The 19,470-nt window shown below is 49.6% G+C and overlaps 1 protein-coding gene across 1 annotated transcript in view; it reads right to left on the bottom strand.

The window, feature by feature from the left end:
* STAB1 (stabilin 1) overlaps nucleotides 1–19,470 on the bottom strand; it is a 756,575-nt gene that overhangs the window by 83,883 nt on the left and 653,222 nt on the right. Inside the window, exons 61-62 of the mRNA XM_086939405.1 lie at nucleotides 14,185–14,329; nucleotides 721–854 (exon numbers count right to left, since the gene is read on the bottom strand). Coding sequence (XP_086795531.1) covers nucleotides 721–854; nucleotides 14,185–14,329 — 279 coding nt within the window. The remainder of the gene's footprint in view (nucleotides 1–720; nucleotides 855–14,184; nucleotides 14,330–19,470) is intronic.

The following is a 19,470-nucleotide window of genomic DNA, read 5'->3' as shown; positions in this document are numbered from 1 at the left end:
GTTGCAGGGTGCAGAATCATATGTGGCCAAAAGGGTCCCATAGGACCTCTTTCGGCCACATATGGTACTGCACCCTGCAGAAGATATGGTAAATCCACCCTACCCATAATGCATTGCATGCAAGTCAGTACCACTAGTACATTCAAATAGCTATGTCCATATATACAATTAGTAGCTTTTAAATGTGACAAAAGCATTATTATATTAATTCTGGATTAGGTTGTATTCTGTGTGGAGCTGATGAAGGAACATTTATCGAAGGTCTCATATAAATGTGAGATGTGCTTGTGAGTAAAATAACAAAATACCAGCCTTGCTTAGGACCAAGCGTGTGTCCTGCCTGAAGCTCTTTTAGAAAATAGTGCTCTGAGGCTGTAATGAAAACCTAGGGAATAACAACACATGTAACAGGAAGTGTCCTCATGGGAGGTTACAAGAAGAGACAAGGTGGTACTAAGGAGGGACTTCTTAGCCTATTTACCAATGAAAAGACACCATTTACAAAGGAAAGGGACAGGAGCCAATTAAAAAGATGGGCGGAAAGTAGGCAGAGCTTTATGCCCATATCCTGATTACAGCATGTCTTGAGAGACAGTGCAAGTGCTGCCTAGGCGAGACCCAAAAAACTGTTACACTAGCCAAACCTACTGGCTTTATCAGTGCTGCGTTGTGCATGTAGTGAAGGCTCCGTGCATCAGTGAAGAGCCCCTTGCACCATACCTGTTGTGCTTCAGACAGCTGCTGAAATGTTGCCAGAGTAGCTCCCTCCGCCTCACAGGCCTCTTCCGCCTCCTCATACAGGAAGCTGTACTTCCCTCTTCTGGACTGCAAATGGAAAACCCCTGCTGTCTTTTCTAGAAAACAATTTCAAGGCATAGAATGCGGTCAAGGAGTGATCCAGATTGATCACAAGTAGATACAAATGAATTACATCATCTATTTAATGTTCTTTGGAAACGCGAACAGAGCATCGAAGGCTTCTAAAAGTAAAAGAAACAATGAAAATGCCAAAAGTCACTTGTTTTTGGTAATGCTATATTTGATCAATATTGTCTCTTGCTGCACAGACTTCATCTAGGAGGACCTGGAGGTTGAAGGTTCAGTCTGCACCTGGAATCATTACCAGTAATTCATCCGCTCACCTGTCGGCTGACCCACCTGTGACACACACCGTAAGGTATCGCTGCCGGAAATGACTTACTGGCTCCATTACGGAACTGCTGTCTGCTCTGTCAGATTTCTGCCCCCCCCCTCGGAGAGGACAGAAAATAAGCAGAACCCAAATAATCATGAACTAATCTGGAAAAACACTGAAAACTGGACTCCCCTGACCAGAGGGGAGGATGGAGGCCACCTAAGATGGTTTGTTTCTCTTACTGTTGTGGTTTCATCAGCCAGTCATCTAGGTATTGGACCTCAAGGACTTGTGGTCTGTGGTAGAGCACGGGCCCTGCCTCCATCTCCAAGGTGAGGTTGAAGTGGAGGACTGGACTCTCGGTCTGTGGATGAGCGCGGGCCCTGCCTCCATCTCCAAGGTGAGGTTGAAGTGGAGGACTGGACTCGCGGTCTGTGGATGAGCACGGTCCCTGCCTCCATCTCCAAGGTGAGGTTGAAGTGGAGGACTGGACTCGCGGTCTGTGGATGAGCACGGTCCCTGCCTCCATCTCCAAGGTGAGGTTGAAGTGGAGGACTGGACTCGCGGTCTGTGGATGAGCGCGGGCCCTGCCTCCATCTCCAAGGTGAGGTTGAAGTGGAGGACTGGACTCGCGGTCTGTGGATGAGCGCGGGCCCTGCCTCCATCTCCAAGGTGAGGTTGAAGTGGAGGACTGGACTCGCGGTCTGTGGATGAGCGCGGGCCCTGCCTCCATCTCCAAGGTGATACTGAAGTGGAGGACAGGACTCGCGGTCTGTGGATGAGCGCGGGCCCTGCCACCATCTCTAAGGTGATACTGAAGTGGAGGACAGGACTCGCGGTCTGTGGATGAGCGCGGGCCCTGCCTCCATCTCCAAGGTGATACTGAAGTGGAGGACTGGACTCGCGGTCTGTGGATGAGCACGGTCCCTGCCTCCATCTCCAAGGTGATACTGAAGTGGAGGACTGGACTCGCGGTCTGTGGATGAGCGCGGGCCCTGCCACCATCTCTAAGGTGATACTGAAGTGGAGGACAGGACTCGCGGTCTGTGGATGAGCGCGGGCCCTGCCTCCATCTCCAAGGTGATACTGAAGTGGAGGACTGGACTCGCGGTCTGTGGATGAGCACGGTCCCTGCCTCCATCTCCAAGGTGATACTGAAGTGGAGGACTGGACTCGCGGTCTGTGGATGAGCGCGGGCCCTGCCACCATCTCTAAGGTGATACTGAAGTGGAGGACAGGACTCGCGGTCTGTGAATGAGTGCAGGCCCTGCCTCCATCTCCAAGGTGATACTGAAGTGGAGGACTGGACTCGCGGTCTGTGGATGAGTGCAGGCCCTGCCTCCATCTCCAAGGTGATACTGAAGTGGAGGACTGGACTCGCGGTCTGTGGATGAGCACGGTCCCTGCCTCCATCTCCAAGGTGATACTGAAGTGGAGGACAGGACTCGCGGTCTGTGGATGAGTGCAGGCCCTGCCTCCATCTCCAAGGTGATACTGAAGTGGAGGACTGGACTCGCGGTCTGTGGATGAGTGCAGGCCCTGCCTCCATCTCTAAGGTGATACTGAAGTGGAGGACTGGACTTGCGGTCTGTGGATGAGTGCAGGCCCTGCCTCCATCTCCAAGGTGATACTGAAGTGGAGGACTGGACTCGCGGTCTGTGGATGAGTGTAGGCCCTGCCACCATCTCTAAGGTGATACTGAAGTGGAGGACAGGACTCGCGGTCTGTGGATGAGTGTAGGCCCTGCCACCATCTCTAAGGTGATACTGAAGTGGAGGACTGGACTCGCGGTCTGTGGATGAGTGCAGGCCCTGCCTCCATCTCTAAGGTGATACTGAAGTGGAGGACTGGACTCGCGGTCTGTGGATGAGTGTAGGCCCTGCCACCATCTCTAAGGTGATACTGAAGTGGAGGACTGGACTCGCGGTCTGCGGATGAGTGCAGGCCCTGCCTCCATCTCTAAGGTGATACTGAAGTGGAGGACAGGACTCGCAGTCTGTGGATGAGTGCAGGCCCTGCCTCCATCTCCAAGGTGATACTGAAGTGGAGGACTGGACTCGCGGTCTGTGGATGAGCACGGTCCCTGCCTCCATCTCCAAGGTGATACTGAAGTGGAGGACTGGACTCGCGGTCTGTGGATGAGCGCAGACCCTGCCTCCATCTCCAAGGTGATACTGAAGTGGAGGATTGGACTCGCGGTCTGTGGATGAGTGCGAGCCCTGCCTCCATCTCCAAGGTGATACTGAAGTGGAGGACTGGACTCGCGGTCTGTGGATGAGTGCAGGCCCTGCCTCCATCTCCAAGGTGAGGTTGAAGTGGAGGACTGGACTTGCGGTCTGTGGATGAGCGCGGGCCCTGCCATTATCTCTAAGGTGATACTGAAGTGGAGGACAGGACTCGCGGTCTGTGGATGAGCACGGTCCCTGCCTCCATCTCCAAGGTGATACTGAAGTGGAGGACTGGACTCGCGGTCTGTGGATGAGCGCTTGCCCTGCCACCATCTCTAAGGTGATACTGAAGTGGAGGACAGGACTCGCGGTCTGTGGATGAGCACGGTCCCTGCCTCCATCTCCAAGCCGATACTGAAGTGGAGGACTGGACTCGCGGTCTGTGGATGAGCGCAGACCTTGCCTCCATCTCCAAGGTGATGCTGAAGTGGAGGACTGGACTCGCGGTCTGTGGATGAGCACGGTCCCTGCCTCCATCTCCATCTCCAAGGTGATACTGAAGTGGAGGACAGGACTTGCGGTCTGTGGATGAGCGCAGACCTTGCCTCCATCTCCAAGGTGATGCTGAAGTGGAGGACTAGACACTGAAAGAGACGCCTCCCCTGTGAACCTTAGGAGCCCTCAACTGTCTGCATCTGAGAGTAGATATTGATACTCAAAGTTACTTCCAGGCAAGAATCGCAGCGATGGCAGAATCTTCAGCTCATTGACCAGTTTATGTGTCTGTTTTTTGGGAAACCGAAGGGTCTAGCTCCCTTCTTGGGAACCAGGATGTACCTGGAATAGTTTGTGCTTCCCCTTTTGGAAGTTGGGCTGTCTCTGCAGAACTTTTCTTCGACAAGGACAGCACCTCGTTCATAAAGTAGTTTGAGGTGGTCAAGAGCAAGAACTGGATTCCTTGAAAAAAGAAGCGAGTACTTTCATTGATAATTTGACAAGCAGCGCGTTCTCTGTGATAGGGCGCCGGGCGCGAACTGGGACAGCGCACCCTTTACTAAGGAACCATTTAACACTAAAACACATTGACAAATACTTCCCAAAAATATTAGCATCCTCAAGCCTAGCCTCTCAAGGGCACAATCTCTGCCACAGAAGAGATTAGACAATGCTCTTTTGGGAGGAAGAGGAATGGAAAAGGATATTATAAATCCGAGACCTCAGCTGCCGTAAAAAACATCTTCCTTTTGCGTTGCTACAAAACAAGCGTGGGCACCCAATACTGAATTTGGCAACTTTTTCAATCTTAAAGTTTCAGTAAGGAAATGAAAAAAGACCCATATTTCAGATCTTCTTACCTTTTTAAAGAAAATTGCTTTACTAGCCATGAAGTGTCAAAATTATACAAACTTCTAGACAGGATAAAGGTAAACATAACCCCATTATAAACAGTGGAGGAATCTTGTAGCAGCATAACCTTTATTAGCACAAAGCTGATCAGATATTTAGAAGTATGCTTCTAAAGCTAAAATATCACCCTTAATATCGGAGTGTAAACTATGGTCTGTGCACAGGGCCTTCTGCGCTCCTAACAAAGGGGCCTATTTACAAGGCCCTTATGCTGCCAATGCGTCACTCATAATATGGGAAAAAGTGAATTAAAAGCGGCACAAGGGGGTGGTAAAGAAGCCCCAAAGGGCCAGATGGTTAAGAAATGTGAAGAATAAAAGGTGATACAGTACTTATTGATAGTTATGGTTCTATATACACATATGTATATGTTGTTTGAAAAAAGACCATGAACACAATGAGTATGCAAATGAATGTTTGGTCCCTGGGGAATATGTATGTTTTTAACAGTTCCATGAATGTTTCTAACTTGACCAAAGATATGATTAGGATAAAGGGTTTGTCTATAACTAAAATAAGAACTGTAATGAAAGTGTACCAGTATATGCTGTATCATTACCAATGGATAAAAGACTGTTTTATTTCTGGATTAGGTGATGCTGTCAATAAGGAGAAGTAAAGTTTTATGGTCCTGAAGAAGGTGGTTGTAGACCTTTAACGCCGCTGAAACGCGTCGACGCTTTGATATTAGTTAAATCTGCAGGGGTCAACATTACAGAGCGCATTGGGAATTAAATCCAACTCAATGTTGCACCATAGGAATCTTGATTAACAGCCATAAGACATATTTGATTGTCTTTCATTTGTTTTTCTCCAATATAATTGTATGAATTCCTAAGTATAGTCTATATTCTTTTTTATATTTATTTATTGTACATTCAGTAGAATGTGATTTAAAACTTTTTTAATCTTGTAATAAACAGTCAGCTGTTCATATAATTGTTTGTGTTAATATATATTTTTTTCCTTTGCAAATGTTTCACTAATGCTTGTAGTGGTTTCCAATATTGAATGGGTGAATACTTAAAGGTTGAGTGTGTGTCTTGACAAATAGACAACCATACGGGAAAAGATTTTGTTTTTACAATTGGTAACCTGGCGCTCCATTCCTTCTTGGTTAAAAGAGAGCCCATCTCATTTGTTTTAGACCAGATGTAGGAAGCCAAATAGCGACCGCAAACGCCGAAATTCGAAGAATTTTAGCCTTTGCAATCACAATTTGGATCTGAGCAATGTAGGTAAGATTAAACGCACTCGCAAAATAAGAAATCGCAAAAATTGTGATTCCTCATTTTGCTCTTGCATTTAGGGAATCACAAATTGCGATTCCTTGAAGGCAATGTAAGTAGCACTAAAGAAAGTGCACTTTAGCCTTAAGAATCGCTAATTACCACCAACTTTAAGTTGGTGGTAATTAGCGATTTCCTTTAAAAAAGCACTTTTTTGCTTTTTTAAAGGTGCCATGTGGCACACATCCATGCCCTTATGGCATGGATGTGCGCCACATGTGCACACATGCACATTTCAGGGGTGCAACAGGGTGTCCTTTTGGAACCCTTGCACCCTTGAAATGGCACCGGGTATTTGCGAGTGCCTCTGGCTTACTCACAGATTGCGGGTGCAAATCCTATTAATTCCTATGGGCCTCTTGGCACATAGGAATGAATGGGATGGTATTCCTTGATTGCGAATTTCAAATTGTGATTCGCAATTAAGGACTATTAAGGAATCACAAATATTTTTGCGATTCCTACCTACATTCAATTTTGCGAGTCCTTAATAGCGATTCGGTAAAAATCGCTATTAAGGACTCGCTAAATTGAATTTACCTACATCTGGCCCTTAGTATTTACAGTGGATCTACCGATTCCAGCACTTGCTGGAGCTGCCAGAAGACAAAGGACGCTTGGAGCACATCTTTCTCTCACTCTTGCAGCCAAGTTATAGACTTTAGAGCCGCGATTCTTAACCTGTGGTCCGGGGATCCAAGAGAGAAACGCTTTACTTGAGCTGAATGTTCTATTACCGTATAGGAAAGATTGATTTGAAATAAAGACTTTTTCATTACAACAAGAGTATCTTGGACTTCATTGCCTAACGCAAACCCACTTGCAGCTGCATTTTCAAGATCTGGGACACAGACGCATCACGTAACGGCTGGTACCAGGGTTACATAATGGCTGGTGCAAGGGTCACGTAAGAACTTGTGCCAGGGTCACGTAATGGCTGGTGCCAGGGTCATATAAGGTCTGGTGCCAGGGTCAAGTAACGACTGGTGCCAGGGTCACGTAAGGGCTGGTATCAGGGTCACGCTGGTGCCAGGGTCACGTAAGGACTGGTGCCAGGGTCACGTAAGGACTGGTGCCAGGGTCACGTAAGGGCTGGTGCCAGGGTCACGTAAGGGCTGCTACTAGGGTCACGTAACGGCTGGTGCCACGGTCACGTAAGGGCTGGTGCCAGGGTCACGTAAGGGCTGGTACCAGGGTCACGTAACGGCTGGTGCCTGGGTCACGTAACGGCTGGTGCCAGGGCCACGTAACAGCTGATGCCAGGATCATGTAAGGGCTGGTGCCAGGGTCACGTAAGGTCTGGTTCAAGGGTCACGTAATGGATGGTGCCGGGGTCACGTAACAGCTGGGGCCAGGGTCACGTAACGGCTGGCTCCAGGGCCACGTAAGGACTGGTGCCAGGGTTACGTAATGGCTGGTGCCAGGGTCAGGTAAGGGCTGGTGCCAGGTTCAAGTAACGTCTTGTGCCAGGGTCATGTATGCACTGGTGCTAGGGTCACGTAACGACTGGTGCAAGGGTCACATAAGGTCTGGTGCCAGGGTCACGTAACGGTTGGTGCCAGGGTCATGTAAGGGCTGGTGCCAGGGTCACGTAACGGCTGGTGCAAGGGTCATGTAAGGGCTGGTGCCAGGGTCACGTAATGGCTGGTGCCTGGGTCACTTAAGGGCTGTTGCCAGGGTCACATAACGGCTGGTGCCAGGGTCACGTAACAGCTGGTGCCAGGGTCACGTAAGGGCTGGTGCCAGTGTCATGTAAGGACTGGTGCCAGGGTAACATAATGACTAGTGTCAGGGTCACGTAACGGCTGGTACCAGGGTCACGTAACGGCTGGTGCCAGGGTCACATAATGGCTGGTGCCAGGGTCACATAAGGGCTGGTGCCAGGGACACGTAAGGTCTGGTTCCAGGGTCACATAAGGACTGGTGCCAGGGTCACGTAAGGACTGGTGCCAGTGTCACATAAGGGCTGGTGCCAGGGTCACGTAAGGGCTGGTGCCAAGGTCACGTAAGGGCTGGTGCCAAGGTCACGTAACTGCTGGTGCCTGGGTCACGTAATGGCTGGTGCCAGGGTCACGTAAGGGCTGGTGCCAGGGATACGTAACGGCTGGTGCCAAGGTCCCGTAAGGGCTGGTGCCAGGGTAACGTAAGGGCTGGTACCAGGGTCACGTAACTGCTGGTGCCTGGGTCACGTAATGGCTGGTGCCAGGGTCACGTAAGGGCTGGTGCCAGGGACACGTAAGGTCTGGTTCCAGGGTCACGTAAGGGCTGGTGCCAGGGTCACGTAAGGACCGGTGCCAGGGTCACGTAAGGGCTGGTGCCAGGGTCACGTAAGGGCTGGTGCCAGGGCCGCGTAAGGGCTGGTACCAGGGTCACGTAACTGCTGGTGCCTGGGTCACGTAATGGCTGGTGCCAGGGTCACGTAAGGGCTGGTGCCAGGGACACGTAAGGTCTGGTTCCAGGCTCATGTAAGGGCTGGTGCCAGGGTCGTGTAAGGTCTGGTTCCAGGGTCACGTAAGGGCTGGTGCCTGGCTCACGTAAGGGCTGGTGCCAGGGACACGTAAGGTCTGGTTCCAGGGTCACGTAACGGCGGGTGCCAGGGTCACGTAAGGACTGGTGCCAGGGTCACGTAAGGACTGGTGCCAGGGTCACGTAAGGGCTGGTGCCAGGGTCACATAAGGGCTGGTGCCTGGGTCACATAAGGGCTGGTGCCTGGCTCACGTAACGGCTGGTGCCAGGGTTACATAGGGACTTGTGCCAGGGGCACGTAAAGGCTGTTGCCAGGGACACGTAATAGCTTGTGCTAGGGTCAACGTTTGGTCTGGTGCCAGGGTCACGAAAGGACTGGTGCCAGGGTCACGTAACGGCTGGTGCTAGGATCACGTAACGGCTGGTGCCAGGGTCACGTAAGGGCTGGTACCAGGGTCACGTAAAGGCTGGTGCCAGGGTCACATAATGGCTGGTGCCAGGGTCAAGTAAGGGCTGGCGCCAGGGTCACATAAGGACTGGTGCCAAGGTCACGTAAGGGCTGGTGCCAAGGTCACGTAACTGCTGGTGCCTGGGTCACGTAATGGCTGGTGCCAGGGTCACGTAAGGGCTGGTGCCAGGGACACATAAGGTCTGGTTCCAGGGTCACGTAAGGGCTGGTGCCAGGGTCACGTAAGGACTGGTGCCAGGGTCACGTAAGGGCTGGTGCCAGGGTCACGTAAGGGCTGGTGCCAGGGCCGCGTAAGGGCTGGTACCAGGGTCACGTAACTGCTGGTGCCTGGGTCACGTAATGGCTGGTGCCAGGGACACGTAAGGTCTGGTTCCAGGGTCATGTAAGGGCTGGTGCCAGGGTCGTGTAAGGTCTGGTTCCAGGGTCACGTAAGGGCTGGTGCCTGGCTCACGTAAGGGCTGGTGCCAGGGACACGTAAGGTCTGGTTCCAGGGTCACGTAACGGCGGGTGCCAGGGTCACGTAAGGACTGGTGCCAGGGTCACGTAAGGGCTGGTGCCAGGGTCACATAAGGGCTGGTGCCTGGGTCACATAAGGGCTGGTGCCTGGCTCACGTAATGGCTGGTGCCAGGGTTACATAGGGACTTGTGCCAGGGGCACGTAAAGGCTGTTGCCAGGGACACGTAATAGCTTGTGCTAGTGTCAACGTTTGGTCTGGTGCCAGGGTCACGAAAGGACTGGTGCCAGGGTCACGTAACGGCTGGTGCTAGGATCACGTAACGGCTGGTTCTAGGGTCACGTTACCGCTGGTGACAGGGTCACGTAAGGGCTGGTGCCAGGGAGACATAAGGGCTGGTGCCAGGGTCACGTAAGTGCTGGTGCCAGGGTCACGAAACAGCTGGTGCCAGGGTCACGTAAGGGCTGGTGACAGGTTCACGGTTGGGCTGGTGCCAGGGTCAAGTAACGGCTGGTGCCAGGGTCAAGTAAGGGCTGGTGCCAGGGTCACATGACTGCTGGTGCCAGAGTCACGTAAGGGCTGGTGCCAGGGTCACGTAAGGGCTGGTGCCAGGGTCACGAAACGGCTGGTGCCAGGGTCACGTAAGGGCTGGTGCCAGGGTCACGAAGCGGCTGGTGCCAGGGTCACGTAAGAGCTGGTGCCAGGGTCACGTAACGGCTGGTGCCAGGGTCACGTACGGGCTGGTGCCAGGGTCACGTAACGGCTGTTGCCAGGGTTTCTTTGCGCAGGACTCTTTTGAATTAAGGAAACTTGCATGATGTGCAGAGCCAGTAGTCTGCCTTTGAAGCGTTCTTTTTTCTGTATTTAAACCCAACTGTGGCCTCGATTCCAAGGGACTATATAATGGGCCAGAGACACAAACACTGCGGGCGGCAATCATTTGGGGGCGTATGGGGAGGGTTTGGGGGAAAGGAATTTGCTTCTCCTTTCCAGTGGTCCCTTCAGAGAGGAGGATAAGTCACAGGTGGAACTGGGGTCAGTGCATCTAACTCCCATGATGGAAGCAACTGGGGAATCCCTCCAGAGTCATGAATTTACCATTGCTTTGGTAATTCTGATGTGAGGGGTAAGCCCTGTTACCAGCCCTGTGTCAATTATACAGGGTAAGGGGGCGGGGCAATGCGGCTCCGAGTCATTCAAAATGGTGAATTTAAGTTTGGCCACAAATGTGTGAACTGATCTTCATTATATGCATGAGAGGAAAGTAATTCAACCTAAAAATGCAACTTCGAGGAGATTTATTTGTATGTAATACTCTTATCACTACAACCATCTCTCTGAGACACTAAGATTTAAGCAGCACCACTCCCTGGCTGATTCACTCTCAGACTGAACCCCAAAAACCTGAACCCCTGGGCTCGGGCTATCTACTTCCAGAGCAGCATGGAGGCCTTCAACTAGGATCTACAGGCTCTTCTTTGGGAGACATCCATCATGACTGCTCACTCCATGTCTGCACGCAAGGCTCTGTCGCTTGGTGCTTCTACATCACGCTCCGTTGGGCCCGGGGCTCTAGAGCTGCTCTTCCTCTTCTTCAAGAGACATCCGTCATCTGCGCTCTCTTAGCCTCGGGTTCTAGAGCTGCTCTCCTCTTCTTTGAGAGACATCTGTGTTCTCTCTATGTCTCCACAAAATGCTCTGGTGGCCCCAGGGTTCTAGGACTGCAGTTCCTCTTCTTCAAGAGACCTCCATCATCTGTGCTCTCTCGGTGTCTCCACATCACGCTCCGTTGGTCCCAGGGTTCCAGAGCTGCCGTTTCTCTTCGAGAGACATCTGTGCTCTCTCGGTGTCTCCACATCACGCTCCGTTGGTCCCAGGGTTCTAGGGCTACTCTTCCCCTCCTTTATGAGACATCCATCATCGGATCAGGAAGCGGCCCACAAGTTCTCCAATCTTGCCTCAGCGATGTTGCCAACGATATGAATTCTAATCCCCTTAAATGTAACAGGGATAAGACTGAGGTGCTACTACTGGGCAAAAATCCTCAGCTCTGGGGACCTGAGCTGTGGCCAGAGACTTTGGGTTCCTACCTCATAGCGGCCGACAAGGTGAAAAGCCTGGCATCTGGCTGGACGCCACTCTGTCCATGAAACCTCAAATAGCCATGATGACCTCTTCCTGTTCCGCCCTATGAAATGGCTTAAAAAGATTCCATGGATGCTCATTCCATGGATGGCCATTCAGGCCATGACCCTTTCCAGACTAGATTTTGGCAACATTCTCTATTTGGGCACTGACAAGGCAATAATCAGACGTCTTCAGATTGTTCAATACTCTGCTGTTAGGCTGCTTTTCCGTCTACCCAAACATTCTTCAGTATCTGTCCTCCGTCAAGACCTCCATTGGCTCACCATGGATGAACGCATCAACTTTAAGGCCTTCTGCTTTAAGTACATGATCAAGAGCCACACAGGCCCTGGATTATTACAAAAGTTAATTGTGCCTTACCTCCCCTCTTGTACACTGCGTTCTAGTAGCCAGTCTCTTTTTTCTTGCCTAAATTCAGATGTTTATGCATAGATGGCCAGCCATTTTCCTTTATTGGTCCCAAGTTGTGGGACACACTTCCTGAGTCAATCAGAGATTGTAACTCCTTGACCTTGTTTCGCAAATAGTTAAAAACGTGGCCATTCTAGGCAACTCAAGAAGGTTACTAATCAATGTCATCCGGCGCTGGGAAGCCTTATAAGCTATGCGCTATACGAGAATTAATAATAATCAGCGATCTCTCTGTGCCCCTACATCATGCTCCGTTGGCCCTAGGGTTCTAGAGCTGCCCTTCCTCTTCTTTGAGAGACATCTAGGCACTCTCGGTGTCTCCACATCATGTTCCGTTGGCCTCAGCGATCTAGGGCTACAGTTCCTCTTTTTTGAGAGACATCCGTCATCTGGGCTATCTTGGTGCCTCTACATCACTCTTCGTTGGCCCTGGGGTTCTAGATCTGCTGTTACTCTTCTTTGAGAGACATCCATTCAGAATTACTAAAGTCTGTTTCACATTTTTTATAAACTGTGTACAAACGACAGCATCTTTATGGTGCTCTGGAAGTCCAGTAATTCCAAGGTTGGCCCTTCTCGCGTAGTTTTCCATCGTCTCCTGTGTCTCTGTGAGCCACAGTGTCTCCTTCTCCAGCTGTTCTTTAGCTTTTACAAGTTCTGCATCTTGTCTTCACAGTCAGACTCTCCACCTCATTTAGTAGAAATGACAGGCTCCCCACTTATGCCCCAACTGAGTCTTACCCTTCCAGAGTGAGTCTAACCCTTCCCGACTGAGTCTAACCCTGATGAGTCTAACCCTTTCTGACTGATTCTAACCCTTCCCGACTGAGTCTAACCCTTCCTGCTGATTCTAACCCTTCCCAACTGAGTCTAACCCTTCTGATGAGTTTAACCCTTCCCGAGTGAGTCTAACCGTTTCCAACTGAGTCTAACCCTTTCCAAGACTGAGTCTAACCCTTCCCAACTGAGTCTAACCCTTCTTATGAGTTTAACCCTTCCCGAGTGAGTCTAACCGTTTCCAACTGAGTCCAACCCGTCCTGATGAGTCTAACCCTTCACGATGAGTCTAACCCTTCCCGACTGAGTCTAACCCTTCCCAACTGAGTCTAACCCGTCCTGATGAGTCTAACCCTTCCCGATGAGTCTAACCCTTCCCGAGTGAGTCTAACCCTTCCCGAGTGAGTCTAACCCTTCCCGACCGAGTCTGACCCTTCCCAACTGAGTCTAACCCTTTCCGATGATTCTAACCCTTCCCGACTGAGTCTAACCCTTCCCGAGTGAGTCTAACCCTTCCCCATACTGAGTCTAACCCTTCCCAACTGAGTCTAACCCTTCCCAACTGAGTCTAACCCTTCCTGATGAGTCTAACCCTTCCCGATGAGTCTAAGTCTAACCCTTTCCGAGTGAGTCTAACCCTTCCCGACTGAGTCTAACCCTTCACAACTGAGTCTAACCCTTTCCGATGATTCTAACCCTTCCCGACTGAGTCTAACCCTTCTCGACTGAGTCTAACCCTTCCCCATACTGAGTCTAACCCTTCCCAACTGAGTCTAACCCTTCTGATGTGTCTAACCCTTCCCGACTGAGTCTAACCCTTCACGATGAGTCTAACCCTTCACATAGTTTATCCGCCATCTTTGCTTCAGTGGCCTGCAGAGATGTCACGTCCTTTAAAAGCTTGCCTAGCACACTAGCCAAGCCCTGAGGAGTCTAGAAAACCTCTGCCTGTTTGCCACAGAGCCACTGACTGGAGGTTAGTTACACCCTGGTGGCCACACCCTGGCCCAAGGTTGCCACTCGTGGCACTCTTGGGGGCTCCGCGTTCAGGCCCGGACTCTGTGGAATGTCACCCTAGAATGTCCTCCAGCTGAGGTTCCTTCCACTCTTGGCAGTACAACAACTGGTCTGGAATATGGGGTACAACTCCATCTTGAGAGCGCTCCTTGGACATCCCCCTCTTGGGATACATTTTTGTTCCTCTTGACCCACATGACGCTTCTGACCCTGACATACCATCTTCATTTACTGCGCGCCCTCTATTTGGACCTTGTACACAGTAGATATGTTTGTGAACACTCCCACCCTATTTAACCACGCAGGCCCACCTTACCGCTTTAAAAGTCTCTGCCACCCCCTGGAAGTGGAACACACTAAAGAACCTGCAAGTGAACCAGAGCACTGAGGGCAGGAGGTGGAACAAACCCTCAGAGTCACACAGAAGTAGAGAGAGGAGCACCTTGGTAATGCAGGTCAGCACAGACAGCTTCCGGGTGGCAGCCTCCATTCACTTCCAGGCAGCGGTCCACAGGGGGCGTGGCTCTCTGCAGACACTGGACCCCGGTGCCCACATAACCCTCGTGGCACTCGCACCGCCGACTGTTCTGCAGAGGGAATATTCACTTTAATATATATATACATACTTTAAATAGTACAAACACTGAGGCATTCTCATAACATACCACGGATGACCCCATGTGCCGAAAACTGTGGAGCTTAGAGGAGACTACAAGGGGTGTGCACAGGGACCCAGGCTTGTACTAACACCCGACTTACACTAACACAGTATGGAGAAAAGAGGCATGCATAGGAGTTCAAGGCGAGACTAACACTCGGCTTTACACTAACACAGTATGGAGAAAAGAGGCATGCATAGGAGTTCAAAGCGAGACTAACACTCAGCTTTACACTAACACAGTATTGAGAAAAGAGGCATGCATAGGAGCTCAAGGCTAGACTAACACTCAGCTTTACACTAACACAGTATTGAGAAAAGAGGCATGCATAGGAGCTCAAGGCTAGACTAACACTCAGCTTTACACTAACACAGTATGGAGAAAAGAGGCGTGCATAGGAGTTCAAGGCGAGACTAACACTCAGCTTTACACTAACACAGTATGGAGAAAAGAGGCGTGCATAGGAGCTCAAGGCTAGACTAACACTCAGCTTTACACTAACACAGTATTGAGAAAAGAGGCATGCATAGGAGCTCAAGGCTAGACTAACACTCAGCTTTACACTAACACAGTATGGAGAAAAGAGGCGTGCATAGGAGTTCAAGGCGAGACTAACACTCAGCTTTACACTAACACAGTATGGAGAAAAGAGGCATGCATAGGAGTTCAAAGCGAGACTAACACTCAGCTTTATACTAACACAGTATGGAGAAAAGAGGCATGCATAGGAGTTCAAAGCGAGACTAACACTCAGCTTTACACTAACACAGTATGGAGAAAAGAGGCATGCATAGGAGTTCAAGGCGAGACTAACACTCAGCTTTACACTAACACAGTATGGAGAAAAGAGGCATGCATAGGAGCTCAAGGCTAGACTAACACTCAGCTTTACACTAACACATCATGAAGAAAAGAGGCATGCATAGGAGCTCAAGGTTAGACTAACACTCAGCTTTACACTAACACAGTATGGAGAAAAGAGGCATGCATAGGAGCTCAAGGCGAGACTAACACTCAGCTTTACACTAACACAGTATGGAGAAAAGAGGCATGCATAGGAGCTCAAGGCTAGACTAACACTCAGCTTTACACTAACACAGTATGGAGAAAAGAGGCATGCATAGGAGCTCAAGGCTAGACTAACACTCAGCTTTACACTAACACATTATGGAGAAAAGAGGCATGCATAGGAGTTCAAGGCTAGACTAACACTCAGCTTTACACTAACACAGTATGGAGAAAAGAGGCATGCATAGGAGTTCAAGGCGAGACTAACACTCAGCTTTACACTAACACAGTATGGAGAAAAGAGGCATGCATAGGAGCTCAAGGCTAGACTAACACTCAGCTTTACACTAACACAGTATGGAGAAAAGAGGCATGCATAGGAGCTCAAGGCTAGACTAACACTCAGCTTTACACTAACACAGTATGGAGAAAAGAGGCATGCATAGGAGTTCAAAGCGAGACTAACACTCAGCTTTACACTAACACAGTATGGAGAAAAGAGGCATGCATAGGAGCTCAAGGCTAGACTAACACTCAGCTTTACACTAACACAGTATGGAGAAAAGAGGCATGCATAGGAGCTCAAGGCTAGACTAACACTCAGCTTTACACTAACACATCATGGAGAAAAGAGGCATGCATAGGAGCTCAAGGCTAGACTAACACTCAGCTTTAGACTAACACAGTATGGAGAAAAGAGGCATGCATAGGAGTTCAGGGCGAGACTAACACTCAGCTTTACACTAACACAATATGGAGAAAAGAGGCATGCATAGGAGCTCAAGGCTAGACTAACACTCAGCTTTACACTAACACAGTATGGAGAAAAGAGGCATGCATAGGAGTTCAAGGCGAGACTAACACTCAGCTTTACACTAACACAGTATGGAGAAAAGAGGCATGCATAGGAGTTCAAAGCGAGACTAACACTCAGCTTTACACTAACACAGTATGGAGAAAAGAGGCAAGCATAGGAGTTCAAGGCGAGACTAACACTCAGCTTTACACTAACACAGTATGGAGAAAAGAGGCATGCATAGGAGCTCAAGGCTAGACTAACACTCAGCTTTACACTAACACAGTATGGAGAAAAGAGGCATGCATAGGAGTTCAGGGCGAGACTAACACTCAGCTTTACACTAACATAGTATGGAGAAAAGAGGCATGCATAGGAGCTCAAGGCGAGACTAACACTCAGCTTTACACTAACACAGTATGGAGAAAAGAGGCATGCATAGGAGTTCAAGGCGAGACTAACACTCAGCTTTACACTAACACAGTATGGAGAAAAGAGGCAAGCATAGGAGTTCAAGGCGAGACTAACACTCAGCTTTACACTAACACAGTATGGAGAAAAGAGGCATGCATAGGAGCTCAAGGCTAGACTAACACTCAGCTTTACACTAACACAGTATGGAGAAAAGAGGCAAGCATAGGAGTTCAAGGCGAGACTAACACTCAGCTTTACACTAACACAGTATGGAGAAAAGAGGCATGCATAGGAGCTCAAGGCTAGACTAACACTCAGCTTTACACTAACACAGTATGGAGAAAAGAGGCATGCATAGGAGTTCAGGGCGAGACTAACACTCAGCTTTACACTAACACAGTATGGAGAAAAGAGGCATGCATAGGAGTTCAGGGCGAGACTAACACTCAGCTTTACACTAACACAATATGGAGAAAAGAGGCATGCATAGGAGCTCAAGGCTAGACTAACACTCAGCTTTACACTAACACAGTATGGAGAAAAGAGGCATGCATAGGAGCTCAAGGCTAGACTAACACTCAGCTTTACACTAACACAGTATGGAGAAAAGAGGCATGCATAGGAGTTCAAGGCGAGACTAACACTCAGCTTTACACTAACACAGTATGGAGAGAAAAAGGGCACTGCATATGATTCCCGCTCTGCACTAACACAAAGCCTGGTTAGTACTAACATGACGTCATGAATGGGTATGCACAGGAACCAAATTCTGTATAAACACCTACCCTTACACTATCAGAGCACAGAGACAAGATGTGGGACTCATTCGGCCCCAGACCTGCCCGTACACTCAGACTTGGTTGCATTAACACAGCACAGAACCATCAAGAGGATTGCAAAGGACCCCAGATGTGTACTTACAACCAGCCTTACACTGACAGCATAGAGACAAGAAGGGATGTGCAAAGGACCCCAGATGTGTACTTACACCCAGCCTTACACTGACAGCATAGAGACAAGAAGGGATGTGCAAAGGACCCCAGATGTGTACTTACACCCAGCCTTACACTGACAGCATAGAGACAAGAAGGGATGTGCAAAGGACCCCAGATGTGTACTTACACCCAGCCTTACACTGACAGCATAGAGACAAGAAGGGATGTGCATAGGACCCCAGATGTGTACTTACAACCAGCCTTACACTGACAGCATAGAGACAAGAAGGGATGTGCATAGGACCCCAGATGTGTACTTACAACCAGCCTTACACTGACAGCATAGAGACAAGAAGGGATGTGTATAGGACCCCAGATGTGTACTTACAACCAGCCTTACACTGACAGCATAGAGACAAGAAGGGATGTGCAAAGAACCCCAGATGTGTACTTACACCCAGCCTTACACTGACAGCATAGATGTCAACTTCATCACCATCCTCCGACATGATTGAGCACAAGTATTAAATACATTTAAACAAAATCTAATAAGACAAAGAGCTTAAATAAACAAAGAAACCCATAGGTGGAAGAGAAAAATCTTGTGAGGCGCCACAGCAGACGACCTGGCAACTACAATAAAACAGAGGGAAAAACTAAAATGGCCAGAAAAAAAAATCTAAATCAGGTTGATGTGGTTCTAGAGCATGGGTACTCACAAACTTTCTCAGCCAAGTGTGTATGTATGTATGTATATGTATGTATAACACACTTGTAAAGCGCTTGCTGTCACCCGACGGGCATCCTGGCGCTGAGATCTAACAGGTCCTGAAGCACAGTCAAGAGAAGGATCAGAGAGTGATTATCCTAACCTGGGGAATAAATGAGTTTTAAAAGTTTTTTAAAAGAAAGGAGGTCTCCCACGCATCTAAGCGACAGTGGCAAGTCGTTCCACAATTTAGATGCCGTGAAACCAAACGAACGGCCACCCATTCGCTTTCTCCGAAACTTAGGAACAACCGCCAAATGGGCGGAGGCAGAGCGGAGAGCTCTTGCGGGGATGTACCATGTAAACATCTCCTGCAGGGGCAACGGTCCAGAGTCATGTAGAGCCCGGAAGACCAAACAGAGCGCCTTAAATTCGATCCGTTGAGGGATAGGAAGCCAGTGTAAATCTCTGAGAGCTGCAGAGGAGGAATCAGAGCGGCGGCGGGAGAGTGCTAACTTAGCCGCGAAGTTCTGCACTCCATGCAACTTACCTATCGCCGTAGCAGGTGCCCCCAGAAGTAGTGCATTGCAGTAATCCAGTCTACTAAGGATAATGCTGCGCACTACTTCTGGTCTGGCATTAACAGGGAGCAAAGGAAGAATCTTCCTGAGAGAGCGCAGAAGGCCCATGCAAGTGGATACTGTTTTATCAATGAAACCGTCCAGTTGAAGACTTGGTTCCATTGTCACTCCTAGATTCCGGACCGAGGTGGCTACTGCCGCCGTGCCCTGAAAGGAGGAAGGCCAAAAATCTTGTGGCAAAGATCGAGGGACCCGGTCCACTGAGCAGTGTAACACCTCTGTCTTAGTGCTGGTAAATTGCAGCGAGTTGTTGCTCAGCCATGTTGCCGTTGTGACCATGCAATGGTGAAAGGTCTCCAAGGACACCGCATTCTCCCCTTCAAAGGAGAAAATAAGCTGGGTGTCATCAGCGTAGTTGGTGACTGAAATGCCAAATGTTTTTATTAACTTGATCAGGGGGCGGAGGTATAGATTAAAAAGGATGGGGCTGATGGCCGAGCCCTGGGGTACTCACTGACCAACCCTTTTAACAATGGATTTATAGGGGGGCAGGGAAACCACCTGATGTCTGTTATCCAGGTATGAAACCAGCCAATCCCGGGCGGTGCCCGTCACCCCCACCTCCT

Source organism: Lissotriton vulgaris, chromosome 9, assembly GCF_964263255.1.
Source record: "Lissotriton vulgaris chromosome 9, aLisVul1.2, whole genome shotgun sequence".
NCBI classification, from domain to species: domain Eukaryota; kingdom Metazoa; phylum Chordata; class Amphibia; order Caudata; family Salamandridae; genus Lissotriton; species Lissotriton vulgaris.
Note: the sequence above shows the minus strand (reverse complement) of the source record. Positions and strands in the feature narration are given on the sequence as shown.